This window comes from Balaenoptera ricei, chromosome 1 (genome assembly GCF_028023285.1).
Source record: "Balaenoptera ricei isolate mBalRic1 chromosome 1, mBalRic1.hap2, whole genome shotgun sequence".
NCBI lineage: Eukaryota > Metazoa > Chordata > Mammalia > Artiodactyla > Balaenopteridae > Balaenoptera > Balaenoptera ricei.
In genome coordinates this window covers 188,622,801-188,646,746 of record NC_082639.1, presented here as the reverse complement: position 1 = coordinate 188,646,746, position 23,946 = coordinate 188,622,801, and the positions used below count along the sequence as shown (strand labels likewise).

General features: G+C 39.5%; 1 protein-coding gene across 6 annotated transcripts in view; it reads right to left on the bottom strand.

The window, feature by feature from the left end:
* Nucleotides 1-23,946, bottom strand: part of CRB1 (crumbs cell polarity complex component 1) — a 265,758-nt gene that overhangs the window by 95,217 nt on the left and 146,595 nt on the right. For all 6 annotated transcript variants that reach the window (XM_059942885.1, XM_059942896.1, XM_059942890.1 and 3 more), the window contains 2 exons: nucleotides 22,884-23,023; nucleotides 17,546-17,728 (listed from right to left, as the gene is read on the bottom strand). In XM_059942885.1, the coding sequence (XP_059798868.1) occupies nucleotides 17,546-17,728; nucleotides 22,884-23,023 (323 nt within the window). The remainder of the gene's footprint in view (nucleotides 1-17,545; nucleotides 17,729-22,883; nucleotides 23,024-23,946) is intronic.

Sequence of the window (23,946 nt, the reverse complement as noted above, 5' to 3'; positions counted from 1 at the left end):
TGTTAGCATATGGTATTTGTTTTTCTCCTTCTGACTTACTTCACTCTGTATGACAGACTCTAGGTCCATCCACCTCACTACAAATAACTCAATTTCCTTTCTTTTTATGGCTGAGTAATATTCCATTGTATAGATGTGCCACACCATCTTTATCCATTCATCTGTCGATGGACATTTAGGTTGGTTCTGCGTCCTGGCTGTTGTAAATACTGCTGCAATGAACATTATGGTGCATGTCTCTTTTTGAATTATGGTTTTCTCACGGTATATGCCCAGTAGTGGGACTGCTGTGTCATATGGTAGTCCTAGTTTTAGTGTTTTAAGGAATCTTCATACTGTTTTCCATAGTGGTTGTAACAATTTACATTCCCACCAACAGTGTAGGAGGTTTCCCTTTTCACCACACCCTTTCCAGCATTTATTGTTTCTGGCTTTTTTGACAATGGCCATTTTGACTGGCATGAGGTGATACCTCATTGTAGTTCTGATTTGCATTTCTCTAATAATTAGTGATGTTGAGCATCTTTTCATGTGCCTCTTGGCCATCTGTATGTCTTCCTTGGTGAAATGTCTATTTAGGTCTTCTGCCCATTTTTTAACTGGATTGTTTGTTCTTTTGACATTGAGCTCCATGAGCTGTTTGTATATTTTGGAGATTAATCCTTCATCTGTTGTTTCATTTGCAAATATTTTCTCCCATTCTGAGGGTTGTCTTTTCATCTTGTTTATGTTTTCCTTTGCTGTGCAAAAGCTTTTAAGTTTAATTAAGTTCCATTTGTTTATTTTTGTTTTTATTTCTGTTACTCTAGGAGGTAGGTCAAAAAAGACCTTGCTGTGGTTTATGTCAAAGAGTGTTTTTCCTATGTTTTCCTCTAAAAGTTTTATAGTGCCTGGTCTTACATTTAAGTCTTTAATCTATTTGGAGTTTATTTTTGTGTATGGTGTTAGGGAGTGTGCTAATTTCATTATTTTACATGTAGCTGTCCAGTTTTCCCAGCACCACTTATTGAAGAGGCTGTCTATTCTCCACTGTATGTTCTTGCTTCCTTTGTCATAAATTAGGTGCCCAAATGTGCATGGGTTTCTCTCTGGGCTTTCTATCCTGTACCATTGATCTACATTTCTGTTTTTGTGCCAGTACCATACTGTCTTGATTACTGTAGCTTTGTGGTAGAGTTTGAAGTCAGGGAGCCTGATTCCTCCAACTCCGTTTTTCTTTCTCAAGATGGCTTTGGCTATTCGTGGTCTTTTGTGTTTCCATACGAATTGTAAGATTTTTTTGTTCTAATCCTGTGAAGAATGCCATTGGTAGTTTGATAGGGATTGCATTGAATCTGTAGATTGCTTTGGGTAGTATAGTCATTTTCACAATATTCATTCTTCCAATCCAAGATCGTGGTATATTTCTCCATCTGTTTATGTCATCTTTGATTTCTTTCAACAGTGTTTTATAGTATTCAGAGTACAAGTGTTTTGCCTCCTTAGGCAGGTTTATTCCTAGGTATTTTATTCTTTTTGTTGCAGTGGTAAATGGGAGTGTTTCCTTAATTTCTCTTTCTGATTTTTCATTATTGGTGTATAGGAGTGCCAGAGATTTCTGTGCATTAATTTTGTATCCTGCAACCTTACCAAATTCATTGATTAGTTCTAGTAGTTTTCTGGTGGCATCTTTAGGATTTTCTACGTATAGTATCATGTCATCGGCAAATAGTGACAGTTTTACTTCTTCTTTTCCAATTTGTATTCCTTTTATTTCTTTTTCTTCTTTGATTGCTGTGGCTAGGTCTTCCAAAACTATGTTGAATAAGAGTGGTGAGAGTGGACATCCTTGTCTTGTGCCTGATCTTAGTGGAAATGCCTTCAGTTTTTCACCATTGAGTATGACGCTTGCTGTGGGCTTGTCATATATGGCCTTTATTATGTTGACGTAGGTGCCCTCTATGCCCATTTTCTGGACAGTTTTTATCATAAATGGGTGTTGAATTTTGTCAAAAGCTTTTCCTGCATCTATTGAGATGATCATATGGTTTTTATTCCTTAATTTGTTGATGTAGTGTATCACATTGATTGATTTGAGTATATTGAAGAATCCTTGCATCCCTGGGGTAAATTCCACTTGATCATGGTGTATGATCCTTTTAATGTGCTGTTGGATTCTGTTTGCTAGTATTTTGTTCAGGATTTTTGCATCTATGTTCATCAGTGATATTGGTCTATAATTTTCTTTTTTTGTGATATCTCCTGGTTTTGGTATCAGGGTGATGGTGGCTTCTTAGAATAAATTTGGGACTCTTTCTCTCTCTGCAATTTTTTGGAAGAGTTTGAGAAGGACTGGTGTTAGCGCTTCTCTAAATGGTTGATAGAATTCGCCTGTGAAGCCACCTGGTCCTGGACTTTTGTTTGTTGGAAGACTTTTAATTACAATTTCAATTTCATTACTTGTGATAGGTCTGTTTATATTTTCTAATTCTTCCTGGTTCAGCCTTGGAAAATTGTACCTTTCCAAGGATTTGTCCATTTCTTCGTGGTTGTCCATTTTATTGGCATATAGGTGTTTGTAGTAGTCTCTTATAATCCTTTGTATTTCTGCAGTGTCAGCTGTGATTTCTCCTTTTTCATTTCTGATTTTACAGATTTGTGTCCTCTCTCTTTTTTTCTTGATGAGCCTAGCTGAGAGTTTATCAATTTTGTTTATCTTCTCAAAGAACCAGATTTTAGTTTTATTGATCTTTGATATTGTTTTCTTCATTTCTATTTCATTTACTTCTGCTCTGATCTTTATGATTTCTTTCCTTCTACTGACTTCCGTTTTTCTTTGTTCTTCTTTCTCTAGTTGTTTTAAGTGTAGGGTTAGATTGTTTATTTGAGATTTTTCTTGTTTCTTGAGGTGAGATTGAACTGCAATAAACTTCCCTCTTAGAACTGCTTTTGCTGTGTCCCATAGGTTTTGGGTTGTCATGTTTTCGTTGTCATTTGTTTCTCTGTATTTTTTTATTTATTCTTTGATTTCTTCAGTGGTCTCTTGGTTATTTAGTAGCACACTGTTTAGCCTCCATGTATTTGTGTTTTTTACAGTTTTTTTTCCTGTAATTGATTTCCAATCCCATAGCATTGTGGTCAGAAAAGATGCTTGATACGATTTCAATTTTCTTAAATTTTCCAAGTCTTGATTTGTGACTGAAGATGTGATCTATCCTGGTGAATGTTCCATGTGCACTTGAGAAGAAAGTGTATTCTGCCACTTTTGGGTGGAATGTTCTATAAATATCAATTAGATCTATCTGGTCTATTGTGTCATTTAAAGCTTGTGTTTCCTTATTTATTTTCTGTTTAGATGATTTGTCCATTGGTGTAAGTGAGGTGTTAAAGTCTCCTACTATTATTGTGTTACTGTCAATTTCTCCTTTCATGGTTGTTAGCATTTGCCTTATGTACTGAGGCGCTCCTATGTTGGGTACATAAACATTTATAATTGTTAGATCTTCTCCTTGGATTGATCCTTTGATCATTATGTAGTGTCCCTCCTTATCTCTTATAACAGTCTTTATTTTAAAGTCTATTTTATCTGATACGAGTATTGCTACTCCAGCTTTCTTTTGATTTCCATTTGCATGGAATATCTTTTTCCATCCCCCCACTTTCAGTCTGTATGTGTCCCTAGGTCTGAAGTGGGTCTCTTGGAGACAGCATATATATGGGTCTTGTTTTTGTATCCATTCAGCCAGTCTGTGTCTTTTGGTTGGGGCATTTAATCCATTTACATTCAAGGTTATTATTGATATGTATGTTCCTATTACCATTTTCAAAATTGTTTTGGGTTTGTTTTTGTGGGTCTTTTTTTTGTCTTGTGTTTACCACTTAGAGAAATTTCTTTAGCATTTGTTGTAAAGCTGGTTTGGTGGTGCTGAATTCTCTTAGCTTTTGCTTGTCTGAAAAGCTTTTGACTTCTCCATCGAATCTGAGTGAGATCCTCGCTGGGTAGGGTAGTTTTGGTTGTAGGTTCTTCTCTTTCATCACTTTAAGTATATCCTGCCACTCCCTTCTGGCCTGCAGAGTTTCCACTGAAAAATCAGCTGATAACCTTATGGGGATTCCTTTGTATGTTATTTTTTGTTTTTCCCTTGCTGCTTTTAATATTTTTTCTTTGAATTTAATTTTTGTTAGTTTGATTAATATGTGTCTTGGTGTGTTTTTCCTAGAGTTTATCCTGTATGGGACTCTCTGTTCTTCCTGGACTTGGGTGACTACTTCCTTTCCCATGTTAGGGAAGTTTTCCACTATAATCTCTTCAAATATTTTCTCAGACCCTTTCTTTTTCTCTTCTTCTTCTGGGACCCCTATAATTCGAATGTTGGTGCCTTTAGTTTTGCCCCAGAGGTCTCTGAGATTGTCTTCAATTCTTTTCATTCTTTTATCTTTATTCTGCTCCTCGGCAGTTATTTCCACCATTTTGTCTTCCAGCTCACTTATTCGTTCTTCTGCCTCAGTTATTCTGTTATTGATTCCTTCTAGTTATTTTTCATTTCAGTTATTGTGTTGTTCATCTCTGTTTGTGTGTTCTTTAGTTCTTCTAGATCTTTGTTAAACATTTCTTGTATTTTCTCAATCCGTGCTTCCATTCTATTTCCAAGACTCTGGATCATCTTTACTATCATTACTGTGAATTCTTTTTCAGGTAGATTGCCTACTTCCTCTTCATTTATTTGGTTTTTTAGGTTTTTACTTTGCTCCTTCTTCTATGACATATTTTTTTGCCATCTCATTTTTTTTTTAATGAGTGGGATTGTGTTCCTGTTTTGCTGGTTGTTTGGCCTGAGGCTTCCAACACTGGAGTTTGTAGGCTATTGGGTAGAGCTGGGTCTTGGTGCTGAGATGAGGAACTCTGTGAGACCTCACGCCAATGAATATTCCCTGGGGTCTGAGGTTCTCTGTTAGTCCAGTGGTTTGGACTCGGCGCTCCCACCGCAGGAGCCTCTGCCTGACCCCAGGCTCGTGAATCAAAATCCCGCAAGCCGCGTGGGGTGGCGAAAAAAAAAGAGAGAGAACAATAACAAAGTAAAAAATAAAATCAGACTAGGAAACTAACAGATATGTTAGAAGGAATGTAAAAATAAAATATAGATGAATCAACAACCAGAAGGTACATCAGTACCACAATAGTAAAAAAGAGGAGGAGGGAAAAGAGAAAAAAAAAGGGGGGTGGGAAAGGCCTTGGCTGTAGAGAGCAGGGCCTAAGCAAGGGTGAGGTTTGGGTGGTGGGTGGGGCCAATGCTCAGGACCCACAGGGCTGGAAAAGGTCCTGGGGGCCTGGGGTGTGGGGCTTAGGCTCAAGGAACAGAAGGGGCCCAGGCGTGTCCTCCACCCCTGGTCTTGGAGGGCAGGGTACCTCACCTGGGAGCCCAGCAGGCTTCCTGGGCTCAAGTGGGCAGGGCAAACGCCCTCCTCTCCTCTCCTGCTCCTCCAGTCTGGGGTCTGGGAGGGCCCCTCCCATCTGTCTCTCCTGATCTCCTTGGCCTCCCTCCTGTGCCCCCAGGACCAGTGCGGCCAGGGGGAGTGGAGAGGAGGGGGGGGCCTTGGAAGGCAGGGGACTGTCCTGGGAGCTCAGCCGGATCTCTGGGCCTGAGTGGGCGGGGCAATCACCCTCCGCTCCTCTCCCACTCCTCCTAGAGGGCCCCTCCCACCTGCCTCTCCTGATCTCCCCGGCCTCCCTCCTGTGTCCCCAAGGACCCAGGTAAATAAGTAGGTGGTAGAGACTCAGTCTTCCCTGGGCACTCAGCATCCCTGCAGATTCTTGATGGATGTACCAAGAATTCAAGACCCTAACCATTCTTTACCTGGGCCAATACTTAGGGTTGGTTTTTGCAGCAAGGAACTTTGAGGGATGAGATTACATCTCCCTTTGGGACAAAAATCAGACTGGCTTGCTGCTTGCTGTAAAAGCAGTGGATTCCCCAAGTGATTGCTCCTCTGTGTGATGCAAATTCACTGCATGCATCCCGTCCATTTGAGCCCATCTCACATCCCTGTAAGACTTGCATGCTGGCAAAGTCTATGTGAACACAATGCTCAAGCTGCCTGCTGTGCTGCAAGTAATAAAGTCCTTTGTCTCTGACCCAAGGTTTATGTCTTCTGTCAGAATCGATGAAACAACAGGCTAACTCACTGGCTATAAGGAGGGTAAAATTAAATCTCAGACCCAACAGTTATGGCAACAAAGATGAGATGCTGACAGAGACACAGCTTTCTGGAAGAAGAATGTCAAGGGCCCTTCAGGATGGGTTCAGGGACAGAGCACGACTCTCTGGCCTCTCCCCCAAGTGATGGGTGAGACAGGGAAGCAGGGGACCTGCACCATCCTACCTAAGATTGAGCAACAGGGGGTAGCATTAAAATAAGCAGCCCCAAATGATGCCCTGGTGGTTGTCAGATCTCCCTGGGCAGGAGGAGGAAGGGATGCTGTCCTGGCAACAGGCAGCAAGCCCCACAGCTCCAGCTGAGTGGCAGCAGGTGTGTGCTGCTGAGTCAAGGAGAATTGGAAGCTGAAATAGATTCTGTCAACAATGAGGACCTTGCTATTCAGTACAGAACCTCAGATAGACCAAAACGTTATAGGTTGGTTTGGATGAGTCACAAGCAGTCACATGAAACTGAAACTGAATGATGCAAAAACGTACTGTCTGGTGTGGACTTGCTGTCTCCCTCCATGACCCTTGGTACCTCCCTCCCCCTGTAACATGACTTCAGCTGCTTTAAGGACAAATATCCCTGTCCACACAGGACCTTGAGTCACTGTCTCACCCAGAGGTGGTGCTGCTCTTGCCTGGTGAGCCTCCTTTGACAGGGCAGAGGGCAGGGCGTGCAAAGGGCAGAAACGAAGGGGCCTCCCAGCCCAGGGGCTCACCAGACATCAGGAGACTCTGGGAAGGGAGTAGCTCTGGCGCTTGGACTCCATCCATGGAGGACCAAACTGGGTGAATAGCTTTCCGGCAACCCTCCACCCTCTTCCTCAAGGGCAAACCTCCCCCCACCTAGCACTCCTGCACTCCCAGCTGGGAGACTGTGTGGGTTTTTTGGTGGCTGTTGCTTTAACTCCTAAGTCACCATGGGTTACAGTCCTTAGTCTGTGTTCCTGAGATAAAAATGGCATCCAAATTCAATGCATGGAGTTTGGATGGAGCTGGTGGAGGGAAAGGATAAAGTGACCTTATGGGTGGGAACCCTGGGCTGAATCGATGTACAGCTGTGGCTTCCACATCTGTACATATAATGGAAATAATGGGTTCTATGCCTGCACTTCCCCAATCCAGAAGTGTCAGGGGGGTTTCTCCCATTTAGGGTTTACCACATGTATTGTCCCCTCCAGGCTGGTGCAACAGAAACAATGTAGAATCTGAGGAGGAGAAAGGAGTATCAGAGCTTTAGATGCTGGGGAATTGATAGAGGCTGTTTCTCTGTATAATATACCTGGTCTAATCCAATTACACCCTTCTGAAAACAGACACACACAAAGGCAGCTACTAATCTCTGTTGCAACTGAATGCATCCGATTCATGGCAACCTGCGACTCTCGGACATGACAGATCCGTTTTCGAATGGTCAACCTGGACTTCAGTGCAAATACGGAGAGGACCTTCAGGCCTTCTTGGTCAAATGGGAATGATATATTCAAGATCACGGCTGATTTGTTCTTAGCAGCATTTCGGTTTTACACGAAAATGTGGCAGCTATTCCTTTGGGGAACAAAACACTTTATTCCCCATTCAACTACCTTGAATATAACCACTTACTCAACGGGGCCCTCCATCCACAGAGATTAGGATCCTCTTATGCCTGGGCCTGATCAGGCCAAGTTAAAGGCTGATGGTGTTCATGGGAAAGCATTGGTCATCCATCCCCCAACAACTCCAGAAAGCTGAATGAGATAAGGGCTGGTCAGCACAATGGCCTGAATGGAAAGCTGGTCCTCCTCACCTTAGCCAACAGTCCTATGAACTAGGCATTTTATGTTTTTACTAGTTCTTGGGCTACAGTTAATGAGCTGCCACTTGGAAGACCACAGGCTGGCCGGTTAAAGATCCTCCTCTTCAGGGCCTTCAATTGTGGAAGCAAATTTCAATTGCCCATCGGACAGTCTGGTCCAATCACACGGATCACCAGGGGAAGGGCCCATTGTCTGATGAGGCTGAATCAAGATGCTCATCAAGCCTGAACCACCCAGATCACTGCTGTCACCGCCTGGATCCATTCTTGTACCAGACAAAACAATAGGTCAACCATCAGGGAAGACATGACTGTGATCTAGAAGGACCACTGTGTGCCAGACTCTGACTCCCACCACAATTGGTCCAATAGTCCAGCAGTGAAGGAGGTCACATTCCACAGAGGAGCATTTTCCTGTCTCCTCTTAGAAAATCGACTAGTGGATCTCTGACTCTCCCTGGGGACTGCCATTGGCACCTTGCCACTAGAGATACATTTTCAGGTTATGTTGTTGCTGTTCCATTCTGATCAGCTGACTCTAGTTTTCAGCTTTCCAGACCATCTGCAATCTGACTGTAGCATTTTTTTTTTTCTTATAAAGGCCCCCAACAATGGACGGATAGTCAAGATAAACAAAGGACATTCCACACTCCTTTATTCTCTGATAAGGCTGCTGGCACCACTCAGAGGTGGCACAGACTTTTAAAAAATTTCATTGAAGTATATTTGATTTTTTTTCCTTACTCAAAAGCCTTATGTCTTCTGCCAGCATCCATGAAGCAGTAACACACTAAGTTATGAACTTGTAAGTAGGATAAAATCAAATCTCAGATCCAATAGATTTAGTGGACGTAATATGAGGTGGTTCTTCTCTGAGTGAAATTAGAAACCTGATAATCAACTGAGGGTAACAAAGAGGGAGGAGGTAGTGGAAGTTTGAAGAAAGAGAAAGTATAAAAAGGTATAAAAAGGTCATCTTGGGAAGTAGAACTCGAAAAGGAGTGTTCTCTAAGGGCTAGGAGTCTCCTTGAAATTTGTGGTCATAAATATCAGGTGATACTCATCAGTTAAGTGTGTGAGTTGTGAGTTTTTCTCCAGCCACACTCAAATTGCTTGTAGGTGTGCAGAAGATGAAGTGTGAGGTTTAATCTTATGTGTACTTTTGCCAAGTAAGTACAATGGAGAGAGACAGGATCTGGGGAGCTGAGGTTATATGCAAGGAAAAAGTTGCAGTATTAGACTGAAGTCTTAGCTGAGACAGAGGGTGAGGCAATGAATAAAAAATTGGTCGGAACAATTGACTAGGTGCAATGAAAAAGTGTTGGCATGTAAGTGAATTGGAGAAATGGAGGTTATGGTCAGAGAATAGAACGATGGAAAATGAGGTTTTTAGTGAGTTATTGGTGACAATAAGGTCTAGATTGTGACCACAGAAGTGGGTAGAAGTTAATGGGTGGCAGTCAGAGTCATTTGAAAATAACGAGGTCAAATGACTGGGAAATAAGGTTTGCAGGGATATTCCATATGGGTGTCTCCAAGAATGATAAGTAAGATACTAAAATCTTCGGTGACTAAAGTGAAGGTTCCAGGGGGTGGGAGGAGGATTGTAATAAGGAGAAGCAGTAGGTGTCATTGTATATGAAGACATATACTTCCAAATGAGTTGGGGATTTGAATGAAGAGGGAGGAGCAGTTGCTTAGAGGTAGAAATAAAGTGAAAAGGACATTGAGTTGACTTTGGGGACCAGTTGAACATGGGATTTGGGAGAAGAATAAAAAACAACTGCCATTTGAGAGGGCTGCAGAAGAATAGTATCCTGAGAATATAGCTAGATTGTAGCTAAAGCATGTAGGTGAAAGAAATGTTTGAAAAAGAGGTTGAGAAGAGTGATAATTGAGTTTATAATAAATTTTGAGATCTTTAGCATATAGTGGGACGTTCAGAAAAGGATGGGAAGTCAGGTGAAATTAGGCAATGGCCAGAGCATTTTGGCATCAGAGACTAGGGTCTGATGGGCTGGAATGCTGGGACATCTGTGAGTGATGGAGGTAAACTGACTGGTAAGCCACGGTGAGACCATTCCTGAGGACTTCAGAGGAAGTTAGAGTCAGCTCTGATTTCAGCCTTTTCAAGAATAGCTGCTTAAGTGCTGACTAGGAAGAGGTGAAGAGGACCACTGTGGAAGGAGGGGTGGTTTTTACCAAGAGCAGGTATAACAAAACCTTTCATGGGAAAAAGAGATCCAACTCTTTAGTCAGAGATTTGGTTGATCTAAGGTTTTGGATGCTTTCCCAAGGCCTGGGACCTGAGCTGTTCAGGGCTGGAGTAAAGCTCCAGACAAATGTGTATGTGGAGGTGGTCAGGGAGGCGGATGGGGTGGGGGGAGAAGGGTGTTTCTGAAGAGTCTTCCGTGTTAATGTCAGAAGACAGACTTTCTGAATAAACAACCACAGCAGTGGACTTTGGTAAAAGCCATAATCTTTGATTTGGTCAGTTGGCGGTCACTAATGTTGTTCTTTCTAAAGATTAGCATGCTTAAAGAAACTTTGGGGGATCTTGAGCAGCAAGAAGCAGAATGGGGTTTCCAGATGGCCATTCTCACAAGCAGCATACACGCAGCTGGCCCGGTTATATGCAGGCTTGCCGTGTGGGCTCCTGTAAGCACAATTCCTAGTATCTTCAACCTCTTCTCTGAACATCTGTTTCAAGTCCTTGTTCTAACAATACCTGGGTATTACTAGAGAATGGTACTTCCCTTACAGGTTTTATAAATGGCGGAGGCCCACATCTCTCACACAAAAACAGAATCCAAGTTGCAAGGACAGCGCCTGTGGCATGACGATGTGGATTATTGAGAATTTAATTATGAATTTCCTGGTGAAGGATTTGCAATGGTTTTATTCTTTAGTTTTAGAAAACTGTTTTCTCTTTCAAATATACGTTGGCCAGAATCCTTGATTTGGAGAATTGACATCTGTCTGCTGATTATCCATTTGAGAGCTTTTCCTTAGCTTGTTTGACGTTAAGTCAACAAAATAATGCTAACTTAATAAAGCAGCCACAGCCCGTGAAGCCATTGTTACCTGTCTCTGTCCTGATGGTATCACAGACATGTCCATCTCTGGATCTGATCTGCATTTGATCTTCCAAATCATGACTGTTAAATTTCCCTACTAGATATAATATCTTTTTAGATAGTAGGTAGTAAGCATAATGAACATGATTTTCAAAAACAATCTATGTATAAGGAGGTGACACACCTTTCCTAATTGTTGTAGCTAAGAGAGCAGAATCAAAAGTAGTACAAGCAGGAATGTGCTCATACGTACTGTAAAGAGTTTTGTTTATAGATGTTAATATTCATAGTAAAAGCAAAGGTAAATGAATTGGATTAATCTACTGAAAATATTAATATTAATAAATGTCTTATTAAGTAAATAAGGATGGAAGCAAAGTTGGCTCTTTTAGGGTTACAGCTTTATATGTGTATCTAATATCTGTTCAAGTTATTTAAGATCTATACTCTCAAACTTGAAATTGTAAGTAAGGAAAAAAGTGCATCTCTAAGAACAGCGAGCCAAAAACAACAAATGAACAAATTCTATGGAAGATTTCTCTGTAGGCAGGAGATGCTGACTGCCCCATATGCTTGCTTCATTGCTTCACGAATACAGGAAGGTTTCAATGTTACATGTTCGGCCCTATGTGCCTATTTCAGTTGGATTTAGGTAGAATGACAGGATTTAACTTTTAAGGAAAAGTGAACACTTCATTTTTAACAACATTGTGCTTGAGGCAGATGAACCTGAGAACGAGAGACCCCGTGAACAGTCACTTTGCCAGGTGGCACTCATCGGGGTGTTTATTGTTGAGAACCCCTCTATTTCTGCCTGAGGTTTGAAGCCAGGACGTCACAGGATCCCCTGCTGCACTGCTTAGTTCTTCCCATGCACAGAGCAGATGGGTGAAGCAGAATAAAATCCCCACATCAGAGGCAACAGGAAGCACTCCAGAAACCAGCAATGGCGTTGCTCTTTGCTGGAGTAAATGCTAATTGGAGTTGGTGAGTGAAAGTTAGAGCTGAAAATTGGACTTGGCTTACAAGCAGTTGGGAAACTTGTTAAAGGTATTATCACTATCACATTTTGATAAACAGAAACAAAATGTTCACATTAAAAACATGAGTCAATTGTTTCCAATTTAGCTTGGTTAGAACACGATGCTTCAAGGGTAAGCACACAGGTCATGAGATCCTTTCTTAATTTTTAGAAGCAACATGATCATTTGTATTAAAAAACTACCAAGTCATTTGGATTCTCGTAATTTCCACTAAATTCTATCTGGCAAAAATAGCATAAATAGGTCCTCTTTCCTGATTTCTCTGACTGTACCTTTTTATGGCTTCACTGTGGCAGTTATCGTACCGTCTTGTATTCTTGTGCATCTTTTTCCTCCCGCTCTTTCACTTTCCTTTGGGAAGAGACCATGTATTTTCATCATTATATCCCTAGAACTGAGTCCAGTGCCCCAAAGTGAAAAGTTAAAACATGACAGAAAGAAGCAGCCAACATTCCTTCTAGTAGCGGTCAAGGATGGTCATACAAAATAAAGATAATTTACAGTTTTGGACTGGACTGAACAGTGTTTTTCAACTACAGGCCTTCTCCAATTATAGATTTATTTAGTTTACCATTAAAATTATGTGAATATGTGGGTTTTAAGTAAATCCACAGACTTTAAATCAAGTGTTTATGCGCCATTCTCATTTCAAGTTGAGCATTGCAGCTATAGGCACAAACTGGCTATGGCAGTATGTGAGGATATTTTGCCAAAGAATATTTTTTAATGATTTTGAGATTATTAGAGAAGAGTGACCATTATTGCATCTAGGCTCATGAGTTTCCAAGTTTCAGTTCTGCTCATTAAAATACCTAAATGGATCTTCAGACTTTTCTCAATCATCTTATCAAATAATACTTCTGGTTTCTGTGGGCTCAACTTGCCTTACCTGTTGAAAGTCCCAGAAGAAACCCTGGTAAAAGCTGGTCCCCCTTCAGAGGGGCTTGGTTCCTCTCATTAGGATTCTCTGCCCCCTTTTACCCATGTTTTCACTATTTCCCATTTTCCATGGCTTTAAGCTCTATTTCTCTCTCTGAGTACTGTCTTCAGGGACCCTCAGTTAATTTCTACTCTGGTATATTTCACTTTCACATTATAACAAAGTTAAAAAATTGCATTCAATATCCAACCACAACCATTTTCAATTTGGAACATAACTGTACATGTAGTAAAGAGCAACAAATACATCCTTAATTATAATTTAAAAAATGGAAACGTTTGTAGCTATATTTAACAACTCTAAGGGTTTCTTTGAATGGAGCTCTGTCATTAAATGTATTATTCACAATTATATTTTTCATCATGATGGAAATTTATTTTAATATAACAAGGGATAGAACTGCAAATATGTATAGCTTGCAAAAAGTAAACTGTGTCATTTATATCCTCAGCAGAGATCAGTGGGAGCCCCGGTGACACCAGATATACCAAGCAGACTAAACTAACACTGCCACAATTCTGAAATTTAACTGATTATTGGACCTATATAGCCCACAAAAGTGGGCTATGACCTGTTCGCCCAAAATAAAAAGGTGACTGCTTGCTAAAATTTTAAAAATTCAAATAAGACCAATAGTTTCCTAGCATAATATCCAAAATGTCCTGGATACGACTGAAAAGTCACCCATCATACCAAGAATCAGGAAAACCACAACTTGAGTGAGAAAAGAAAATGAACTGATGTCATCAACTCAACCTGAGCTGAATCAGATTTTGGAATTATCTGACAAAGATTTAAAGTAACCATCATAAAATGATTTAATAAGCAATCACAAATTCTCTTGAGATAAAAAGGAAAGGTAGATAAAAGGAAAAATAGAAATAAAAGGAAATAAAAGATAAAAGGAAAAATAGAAATTATCAGCAAGGAATTAGATGCTACAAAAAATGGAAATTATAAAACTGGAAAATGAAATAGGAGAAATAATCAATTCTCTGGATGGGTACAATAGTAGAGTAGATGAAAGAGAAAGAGAATAAAATTAGTGAATTTGAAGACAGATCAATCGAATTTACCCATTCTAAACAAAGGAGAGAAAAACAAATGAATAGAACCTCAGGAATCTGTGGGAAAATATCAAAAGACACAAAACTTATATTATCAGAGTTGCAGGAGAAGAAAAAGAGTAGGGCTGAAAGAGCATTCAAAGAAAAACTTGGCTAAAGAGATCCTAAATTTGGCAAAAGACATAAATCCACAGATTTGAAAAGCTGAGTTAATTCCAAATAGGAAAAACCAAAATAAATTGACACCAAGACACATCATAAATAAAATTCCAAAAACTAAAGACAGAGTTGAAGCTGTTATCACTACCACACTTTTTCTCTACAAGTAGCCAGAGAAAGGCTGCCAATTTCAATGATAGCAGATTTCTCATTTGAAACCATGGAGTGCAGTAGGAAGTGATGTAGAATTTTTCAAATGCTGAAAGAAAAGAATTGCCAACCATGAATTCTATATTCAACAAACTACACTTCAGGAACAAATGGGCAATAAAGACTTTCTCAGATAAAGGAAAACCAAAAGAATTGTCACTAGCACACCTATTCTTTTTTTTTTTTTTAAGATTTTTTTTTTTTGATGTGGACTATTTTTAAAGTCTTTGTTGAATTTGTTACAATATTGCTTCAGCTGTATGTCTTGGTTGTTTGGCCCTGAGGCATGTGGGATCTTAGCTCCCCAACCAGGGATTGAACCTGCACCCCCTGCACTGGAAGGTGAAGTCTTAACCATTGGACCGCCAGGGAAGTCCCAGCATACCTACTCTTAAAGAAAGGCTAAAGGAAGTTCTTTAAACAGAACGTAAACAGTAGAATAAGAATCTTGAGGCAAAAGGCAGAAAGGAAGAACAATGGAGAGGGCAGGTAAATATAATAGAACACTCTTCTCTACATGAGTTTCCTAAATCATATGTAATGATTAAAATAATGATTATAATACCATCTTATCCTCAAGACAATGATATTTTAAAGTGGGGAAGACAAAGGGACCTAAGTGGAAATAGAGTTTTCCTCCACTTCACCCAAAATTGCAACATGTTAATACCAATAGGCTATGATAAGTTACATGTGTATATTGTAATACCCAGAACAACCACTATGAAAGCTACACAATACAGCTGAAAATACTATAAATAAATCAAGATGAAATCCTAAAAAAATGGTCAAGTAACCCACAGAAAGATAAGAAAAGAGAAACAAAGAAATCAAACAGAAAACATAATAAAATGGCAGAGTTCACCCCTAATATATCAATAATTACTTAAAGGTAAATGGTCTAAATATATCAATTAAAAGGCAGAGATTTGGGCTTCCCTGGTGGCGCAGTGGTTGAGAATCTGCCTGCCAATGCAGGACACACGGGTTCGAGCCCTGGTCTGGGAAGATCCCGCATGCCGCGGAGCGGCTGGGCCCGTGAGCCACAATTACTGAGCCTGCGCGTCTGGAGCCTGTGCTCCGCAACAAGAGAGGCCCGCGCACCGCGATGAAGAGTGGCCCCTGCTTGCCACAACTGGAGAAAGCCCTCGCACAGAAACGAAGACCCAACACAGCCAAAAATAAATAAATAAATAAATAAAGTAAACAATGCGTTTAAAAAAAAAATACATTTAAAAGGCAGAGATTGACAGAATAATTTTGAAAAAGCATGACCCAATAATATGCTTTTTAATATGCCATTTAGAAGAAACTCACTTCAAATTCAATAAGTAAGTTGAAAGTATAAGGATGGAAAAAGGCATACCATGCAAATGTTAATATTTTAAAAAGGCAGGAGCATGATTATTTATGTAGAAAATATGAAAGAATTGACAAAAAATCTCCTGGAACTAATAAATGATTATAGCAAGGTTGCAGAGTACAAGGTTAATATAATATACAAAAGTCAATTGTTTTTCTACATAACAGCAATGAACAAGTAGAATTTGAAATTAACAACACAACACCATTTACACTGGCACCCCCAAAATGAACTACTTGGGGCAGCCCAGGACTTCTTAACTCATATAGTCATTTTTGGCTGCTCTTCAGAAATTAAGGCCAACACACTTCCCTGAAACATTTCACTGCCTCTCCTGTTTGGATCTGCAGATTCTTTGGTCAACCATGTTCTTTTATCTGATAAGGCAACATTAGCAATGGCCTCTGACTTTGAATCTCTTCTTTATAACCCTAAACCCAATAAAAAATTTTAGAACTCCCTTACCTTGTTCCAAGAGGGATTTAAAGTAGCTGACAAAAATACTTACACTATACCAGGATCAAACAATTCAGAAAAAATAAGAAAAAAAAAAAAAAAGGCAAATGTAAGAAACAGAAACAGGAAATTTAAATAATCTCAGAGGTGGGGTAAATACAGAAATATATTCCAGAAAAACATATATGCTTGTAGAACCCACTTTTACCTATAAGATTTCTGGCATCTTACATTGTTGGGAAATGTGATGTATTGCAAGATTTATTTCATGCTTTTTTTCATTTATCAAGATTTATTTGCACACATTTTACTAGGGGAAAAAGCATGCAAGCTAGAAGCTATTCAGGAAAAACAATACTTATACTGATGTTGACACTGGAGAGGCTTCTCCCCTGTGTGTTTTTCGTAGAGGGGACAGTGAATAAGGAAATCTTCTACGGCAACCTTACAGCAAACACTGCCATCAAATAAATAGACCCCCCTCCCCCTTTTTTCTTATTCCTTATTTTCTTTTCTCAGAAATCCCCGATAGCAGCTGAAATATTTTCCTCAGATATCACTGGATCTATTGAGAAAAGAATAAGATAGAAATCTAGGTTGTAATTAGTTTTCTCAGTGGTACCCATGCAATTGTAGGTAAGTTGCTACTCATTACCAAATATGGGACTGTCTCCAAACTTCTGAAAATTTTCAGAAATGGGAGCAGACACAAACACAACTGTTCATTGGAAAACATACGTGCACATTTCCTCTGCATTTTAGAGTAAGAATGCTGTAGAACAATTTAGAGTCATTTAAATTTGATATAGGGAACAACTTTAGCTATAGAATAGTTGATTACTTGAGACTAGATAATTTTTCTGTGTAAATATAAGTACGTTAACTTATTTAAGCAAATTTGAATAACATAAAATGTAACATCATTATAAAATTTAATGACATAAAAATTCCAACATTTTCTGTTTATAAGGTGAAGAATTTGAGTCAGCTTCTAATTCCCAGGACAATGTATACAAGTATTTCCCCTTTCGTACACCTCTTCTATCCCTATTTTTAACATTTTTCTCATGATCTGAGGAATTACGATATGTGAAATGAGGTATTTTTCAGGCCCACAAGGGGGACCCTTTGCACCACAGCAACACAGGTTATACGGCACAGATCTCACTGCTCATCCACCATTTGGTTGAATGCATGATCTGCCATCAAACGCTAGAAAGTCAAGGCATCTCCCCAGCCCTGGGCCTCACCTGTGAGTCCAGGTGGACAGATGCAGATGTAACCTGACGCTTCGGGGCGGCCGGACAGAGACAGCAGCTGGGCAAGGCGCCCATGCCCTTCCCCTGAAGACATCTCCACGCATTCCCCATCAGACTGGCAGGGGCTACTACTGCATTCATCGATGTCGGTCTCACACTGGGCCCCCGTGTATCCTGCAGGATAAACGTTCAGAGAAGCTGCTGAGTCAAAGCCCCTCAACCATAGAGTATGTGCCTGACCGGAGGCTGGCCACTGTGCTGGCACCAGTTAACAAGGTGCTGGGCCTCCTTCAAGGAGCTGGCAAGGGATCTGGTAAGAGAGGCTTCCACGAACATGAGTAATAGTAACAATGGAGTCACTCCTATAATATCGATCAATGCTTTTAATAAAGATTGGATGAACAAGGAACTTCAGGATAACCTTGGTCTAACCTGGACATTTTAACTAGACTCCAATTCCTCAAATATTCCAATTGTTTGAATGTTAAGCAAGAAAAAAAAATGATGTATTTTTCCAGAGAATAGCTGTAAAGTCAGCAGGATCTACATAGCCAACCCTAAATTCTTCTCTTAAAACTCAAAGTAAAGGTAAATTATTACTTCTTAACACTCAGTGAGACAATAAAAAATTGATTTGTATTTGAATGGATTTAGCTGGGTCATTTTGTTAGGGACAAGAATAAAAACAATAAAACATGAATGATTTAGTACTTTATAAAACATTTTAATATTAAATATAAAAGAAAGTCCCTACCAGAACTATTCCTCTGGTTTTACATACATATGCCCTGTTAAAACTATATATGTATATATTTATTGTGTGTGTGTTAACATAACTAGAATTGTACTGCACACATCCTTCTGCAACTTGCTTTTTGAACTCCCTTGCACGGTCTATCCATGTTAAATTTACAATCCAGAGTTGTAAAAGTTATAAATCAAATCATGCTATTTCTTTACTTTAAAACCATTCAATGGCTTCGCTTTTCACACAGAATAAAATTTAAAATCGTTAACCTGAGCAGCCCTTTATTATCTGGCCCTAATCCCACCTCTGCATTCCTGTCCCTAGAATGTTTTCTACCCCAGGGCCTTTATAACATTGTTCTCTCTCCTAGAAAACCCTTCTCAAGACTGTGCTTGGATAACTCTAAGCTTTCAGGCTCCATCTCTTATTACGTTCTCGTTTCCTCATGGTCAGATCTAAGTAAGATCCTTTTTTCTCTCATATACCCAATTCTTTCCTTTCATTGTCTTACAATGATTGCTATTATGTACTTACTTTTATAGTTATCTTTTAAAATTTATTTACATATATAGCTTTCATTTGTTGATGTATTTGATAGCTGTCTCCCTCAACAGACTGTAAGCTCCACAAAAGCAGGGACTTTTTTTATTCTCCACTCCAGGAGAGAGCAACACCTGAGTAGTAGGCCTTCAATCAATGTCTGAATGAGATTCAAATAGTTCTAATCAACAATTTAGATGATAATCCTAGCTTAGCAGATAAACTAGAGAATTGATAACTCTTAATAAGCAGATAATGAGAATATGATGTGATCGCTTATTTTGTAATTTTAATATAAACCTGAATGGGGCCCTATGTCAAATCGTAAGCACAACATAAATTCTGTTGCTCAACAATATAATACTTTTGTCACATTTGACCCCTGGGGTCTTTGTCAGCGGTCTGAAGAAGAAACTTAGAGTTGAAATGGAAACTAAAAGCACATGTCAGATCAAGGTCCCACAATCCTTGGTAGTGACCCTCCCTCAGAACCCTCAGTCTTTTATGCCTGAATGTCTACTTTCTAACTGCTTCTATTTCATACTTAAGGATCTACAAATATTCACTAAATAATGGTTGTCACAAAACCATTATAAAAACTTGTTGTGCTACAGTCGACTTAAAGAAAGTTCTGACTATTTTCAATTTTCTTCTCAGTCTAAGTTTGAAGACTCATACACAGGCCAGGTTAGGAAGTAATTTAGAACCTTCATAGGTCCTTTCTTGCTTTCCGGCTCATGCATTGTCGTATTCTCATCCTGAACATTAGGAAGGTTCTGATTTATAGTCTTACCAGTCCTGTCCCCACCACTGGGGCCCTGTGGGGATTCTGTTTGCTGTACCCTTTAACCACGTATATAAATAGATTCCTCCAATCAAGGCTACATTCAATAGAGTTAACAAGTTTTCCTGTAAAACTCTGTACAAAGAAACAATATGATGCTGAGTCAAGAACCCAGGGTTCTTAAATTATATCTTTTTTTTAAAAAAAACAAACCCAATATTTTCTGGGTAACAGGAAAACTTTCAAGATAGGCATTTAAGGTGACTAACCCTTCTTGTAATTAATTACTCTTGAAATGAGGACCCTGGGCAATTCCAGCAGTGGATTCTTGCCATCGTGCTCAGTGGCAGTGGTCTCGTGATCCAAAGGAATGGTCTCCTTTTCTTAGATATGGAGTAGCCTGTAGCATTAAATCTCCTCTTTCTATATAACTGTGAGAATTGGGTACAAAGACATTCTGAGTTTTCTCTTTAGGTAAAATCACCATCCATCCAGCGACCCAAGAAACTCAGAAGTAGAACTGTCCTAAATTGGTGTCCCTTTCTCAATCCCCTCATCATTTCTACCTCTTAAAGTGCTCTCATGGCCATCCATCCCCTCATCTCCACCCTCACCACTATGGTCTTTGTTCTGGCCAGTTGGCTTATCTCTTATTTAAACTATTGCAGAACTCTCACCAGATTCCCTGCCTTTAGCCTTATTTCTCTCAATCACCTTCCACTAAAGTGCCAGAGAGCTCTTTTTAAATTAACAGGTCAGATTATGTTACTTCTCTGCCCCGTAGTTTGCAGGGTAGACAAACAGCACTGTGATCTGGCTTCAGTCTCATCTTGCTCCCCAGCCCCATCTCTCTACCCTCAGCCCTGCGTAGTCCAGCATTTTAAACAATCACTCAAAGTTCCACAATCGGACATGCTCTTTTCCATGTGTGCCTGCTGCCCTTTCTTCTTTCCCTCTTCTTCTTCTTCCTCTCTTCTATCCTTAAATAAGTAATGAGCTGCTACGTGTTGGCCATAGGGTCTAGAATGGCCAATCTCCTAATCTTAGTATCTAGTTGACATTTATCGAGTGCTCCCTATGGTCTAGGCTGGGCTGGGAGCTCCTTCTCTATTGCTGGAATTATCTCCACAACAACACTATGAGGTAGATATTATTATCATCATCTCTGCTTTATCTGTCGATGAGGACCCCGAGACTCAGAGCGGTAACGTGGCCAAAGTCACACGGCTAGTGTGTACATTTCTGGGATATGCTTAGTGATCTTTCAAGTTGTCTAAAATGGTGCCTCCTTGGTCAAGCCATCCCTGAACTTCTTCTCTCCTTAATCCCTTTTACAGAATTTAATAGAGCTTCTTATTGTACCGAAAATTGTACTGTACACATTTTTTTCACACTGTATCCCAGATAGAATTTAAGCTCCTTGGAAGGAGGAACGAAGTCTTTTTGATTGCCAGATTCCTCATATGAGGAATCATGGCCCTGAAGTCCATGTGGCTTGAACGTATGTAACACATACTGGTCTTTTTTGTCAATAGCTCGTTATTGGCGTATAATTGCTTCACAAGACCATGTTCGTTTCTGTGCCCTGAAGGCTTTGTAACGGAGCCAGGCAGCTAAGAGGAGCGGCCTGAAAAAGGACCAGGACCGGCTCTGCTGTGCGACATGCTGGTCTTCTTTTAGGCCGCTCCTCTCAGCTGTCTGGCTCCGTTACAAAGCCTTCAGGGCACAGAAACCATCTCTCCTACACAATTTCCACCTCCTGCTGTACAGCCTGGGGTGTAGTAATACATAGTTGCCTTTTCTCTGAGTACCTAATATGTGCCAGGCTCTATTTTTATAATTTTACCCCTCACAACAACACTACAAGTAGTTTTTTTGTTTATCCTTCATTCGCGGATGAGAAATTTAAGAATTAAGAGGTAACTCACCCTAGTTTACTTGGTTAACAAATGGTGGGCTTGTCCTGCTCCCAAGCTGTCTGCTCCATGCCCTGCTTAGGGACTGAGGTCCTGCCCAGAGTGTTGACTGAGTGTTGAGTGTTGGTTGATGACAAGAATGTGGAATAACATGTTTTGGAAAAAATTCAGTATTACAGGGCTCCTGTTGATTCAAGTGTTACATACTGTTTCCTACTGACCAGAGCCAATGACCAAAGGATAAAAATATACCCTATTCGTTATCTGGAAGTGGGAAGACACATGAGATACACAGATTTCTGAGCCACAGAAGAATTCCAAACTTCCTTTTATACTTTTATGTTTGTTTTGTTTTTACCTACAAAATGTATTTAAGCAAAGCGTGTTACACGTGCCTCAGGCAATGAGATGTCTTCCCATCAGAAGCTGCTACTGACAGGACTGACCCTGGTCTCCATGCCTCCTCCCCAAACACAGGGTCATCCTTTCCTCAGACAGTAATGTGAGTGGCGAGGAGGGGGTAGATGACCAGCCAGCTTGCAACAGCTAGATTTTAAATAATCATAAATTTATCAGTGTTTTCCAATGGATCAAGAAAGAAGGGAGACGAAATGCTCTTTCATTTCTAGCAATAAAATCCTAGTAAGAATTAGGTTAAAATATGTCAAGCAGGTTCATTGCCAAAATTAACATCAATATTTATGGGTGGCCTGTTGATTCAAGTATCACATACTGTTTCCTACTGATTCTGGTATATCACCTCTACACTCAAGTCTAATTACCTTTTAAGTGTAATTTTTAGTTATGGTTTATGTGTGTGTAACTTGTATTGTCTTTTACATTATAAAGGGCTAGGAGAATACACCCATTTCTGGAATATCATTCTATACCCTTTATGGGGACCATTATGATCACACTGACTGACTCCATGAATTATAATACAAGCACTTGGGATTTTAATAGTGTTTCATGTGTTTTAATATATTCTAGGCGTCAAGGAAAACATCTTGGAGGAAAAGAAAGCATCTTCCAGTGAATTTTACTCCACGAAGACCATGCTGAGATCGACCCTTCCACTGACTTTTTTTTTCCTCTGTGTTTTCTTCCAGAAGATTCTTATGATTGGGCAGCTTGGTAACCTACTTCAGACAATGCATAGTGTAGCAGTAGATATGTTTGAGCACTGAAGAACACAATTAAATTAAACAATGATAACTAGAAGAAAGAGTTGGTTTTAAACCTTTAGCAACAAGAATTTTTAGTTTCTATTTGCTATAAGCGATTTGTTTCTATTCTAAGCAAAAAAAAAAAAAAAATGGTGGAAGATATTTTGTCACTTACCAGGCCAGCAGTGACAAGTGTAATTGTCAGCACTGTCCTCACATGTAGCATTATTGTGACAGGGTTTTGACCAACATGGAGGCATCAAGGTCTCACAATGTGTCCCTGTGAATCCACTACCCATGCAGTTACAGCTGTACCTGGAGAGTAAAATGAAATTGTCACATCAACTCTTGGTCATATTGAGATCAAATATTGTTATCCTGTCTCTTCACTTGTCTGTCAACCCCAGACCCATGACATGGTTTTAATACTTATCAAAAACCTTGAGGAATCATCTCTATAAGCCTGAAAGCATTATGCATTTCCATATTAATAGATTTTATCTTTAAAATTTTACAGTACAGTTTTCAATCAAAATTATTTGGAAACCATGATTGTATACTTCAATTTCCTCACCCATAAATTGAAGATAATAGTACCTTTGCGACAGAGTTGTTGGCATAATTAAATGTGCATATAAAGAATGGACACGGCATGCCAAAAGGCAGAAAATACTGAATAAAACTACTGAATAGTACCAAATAAAGTTGTTAATATTGTGAAGCAGTAGAGACTGATTTATATCATCAAGGCACTTTTTTATATAGAGAGCCCAGAAAGGGGTCCCTTATGAAAAATGAAACAATAAATTATGAAAAAAAACAGGAAAAATTCTCATTATATAAATTGTGACTTATGTTTTCTTATTTTCAGAGTACAAGAATATTTTAGTCTTGCTATTTGTAATCATTCACTGATTAAGTGGGATTATTTGACAGACCTAAAATACAAATCTGTTGGGGAGAGTTGTTCACTTTATCAAGAATAGGCTTTCAATTTAGACGGTCTCTCCTCGAGGATCTAGTATCACAAAAACATGGGCTTACACACTCAGCTTAGATAAAATGAGTGTCTGGGGGGAGGGATACCTAGTATTGTATAAAGAGTAACAGTCCTGTTCACCACGGCTGTGTGTCTATTTACCACCAACACAGATATTAAGATTTCACTAAGGAAACTTAAATATTAGCAAATATAAGTGACTATAATATTTATACATAATTTTGCTAGCTAGAAATCC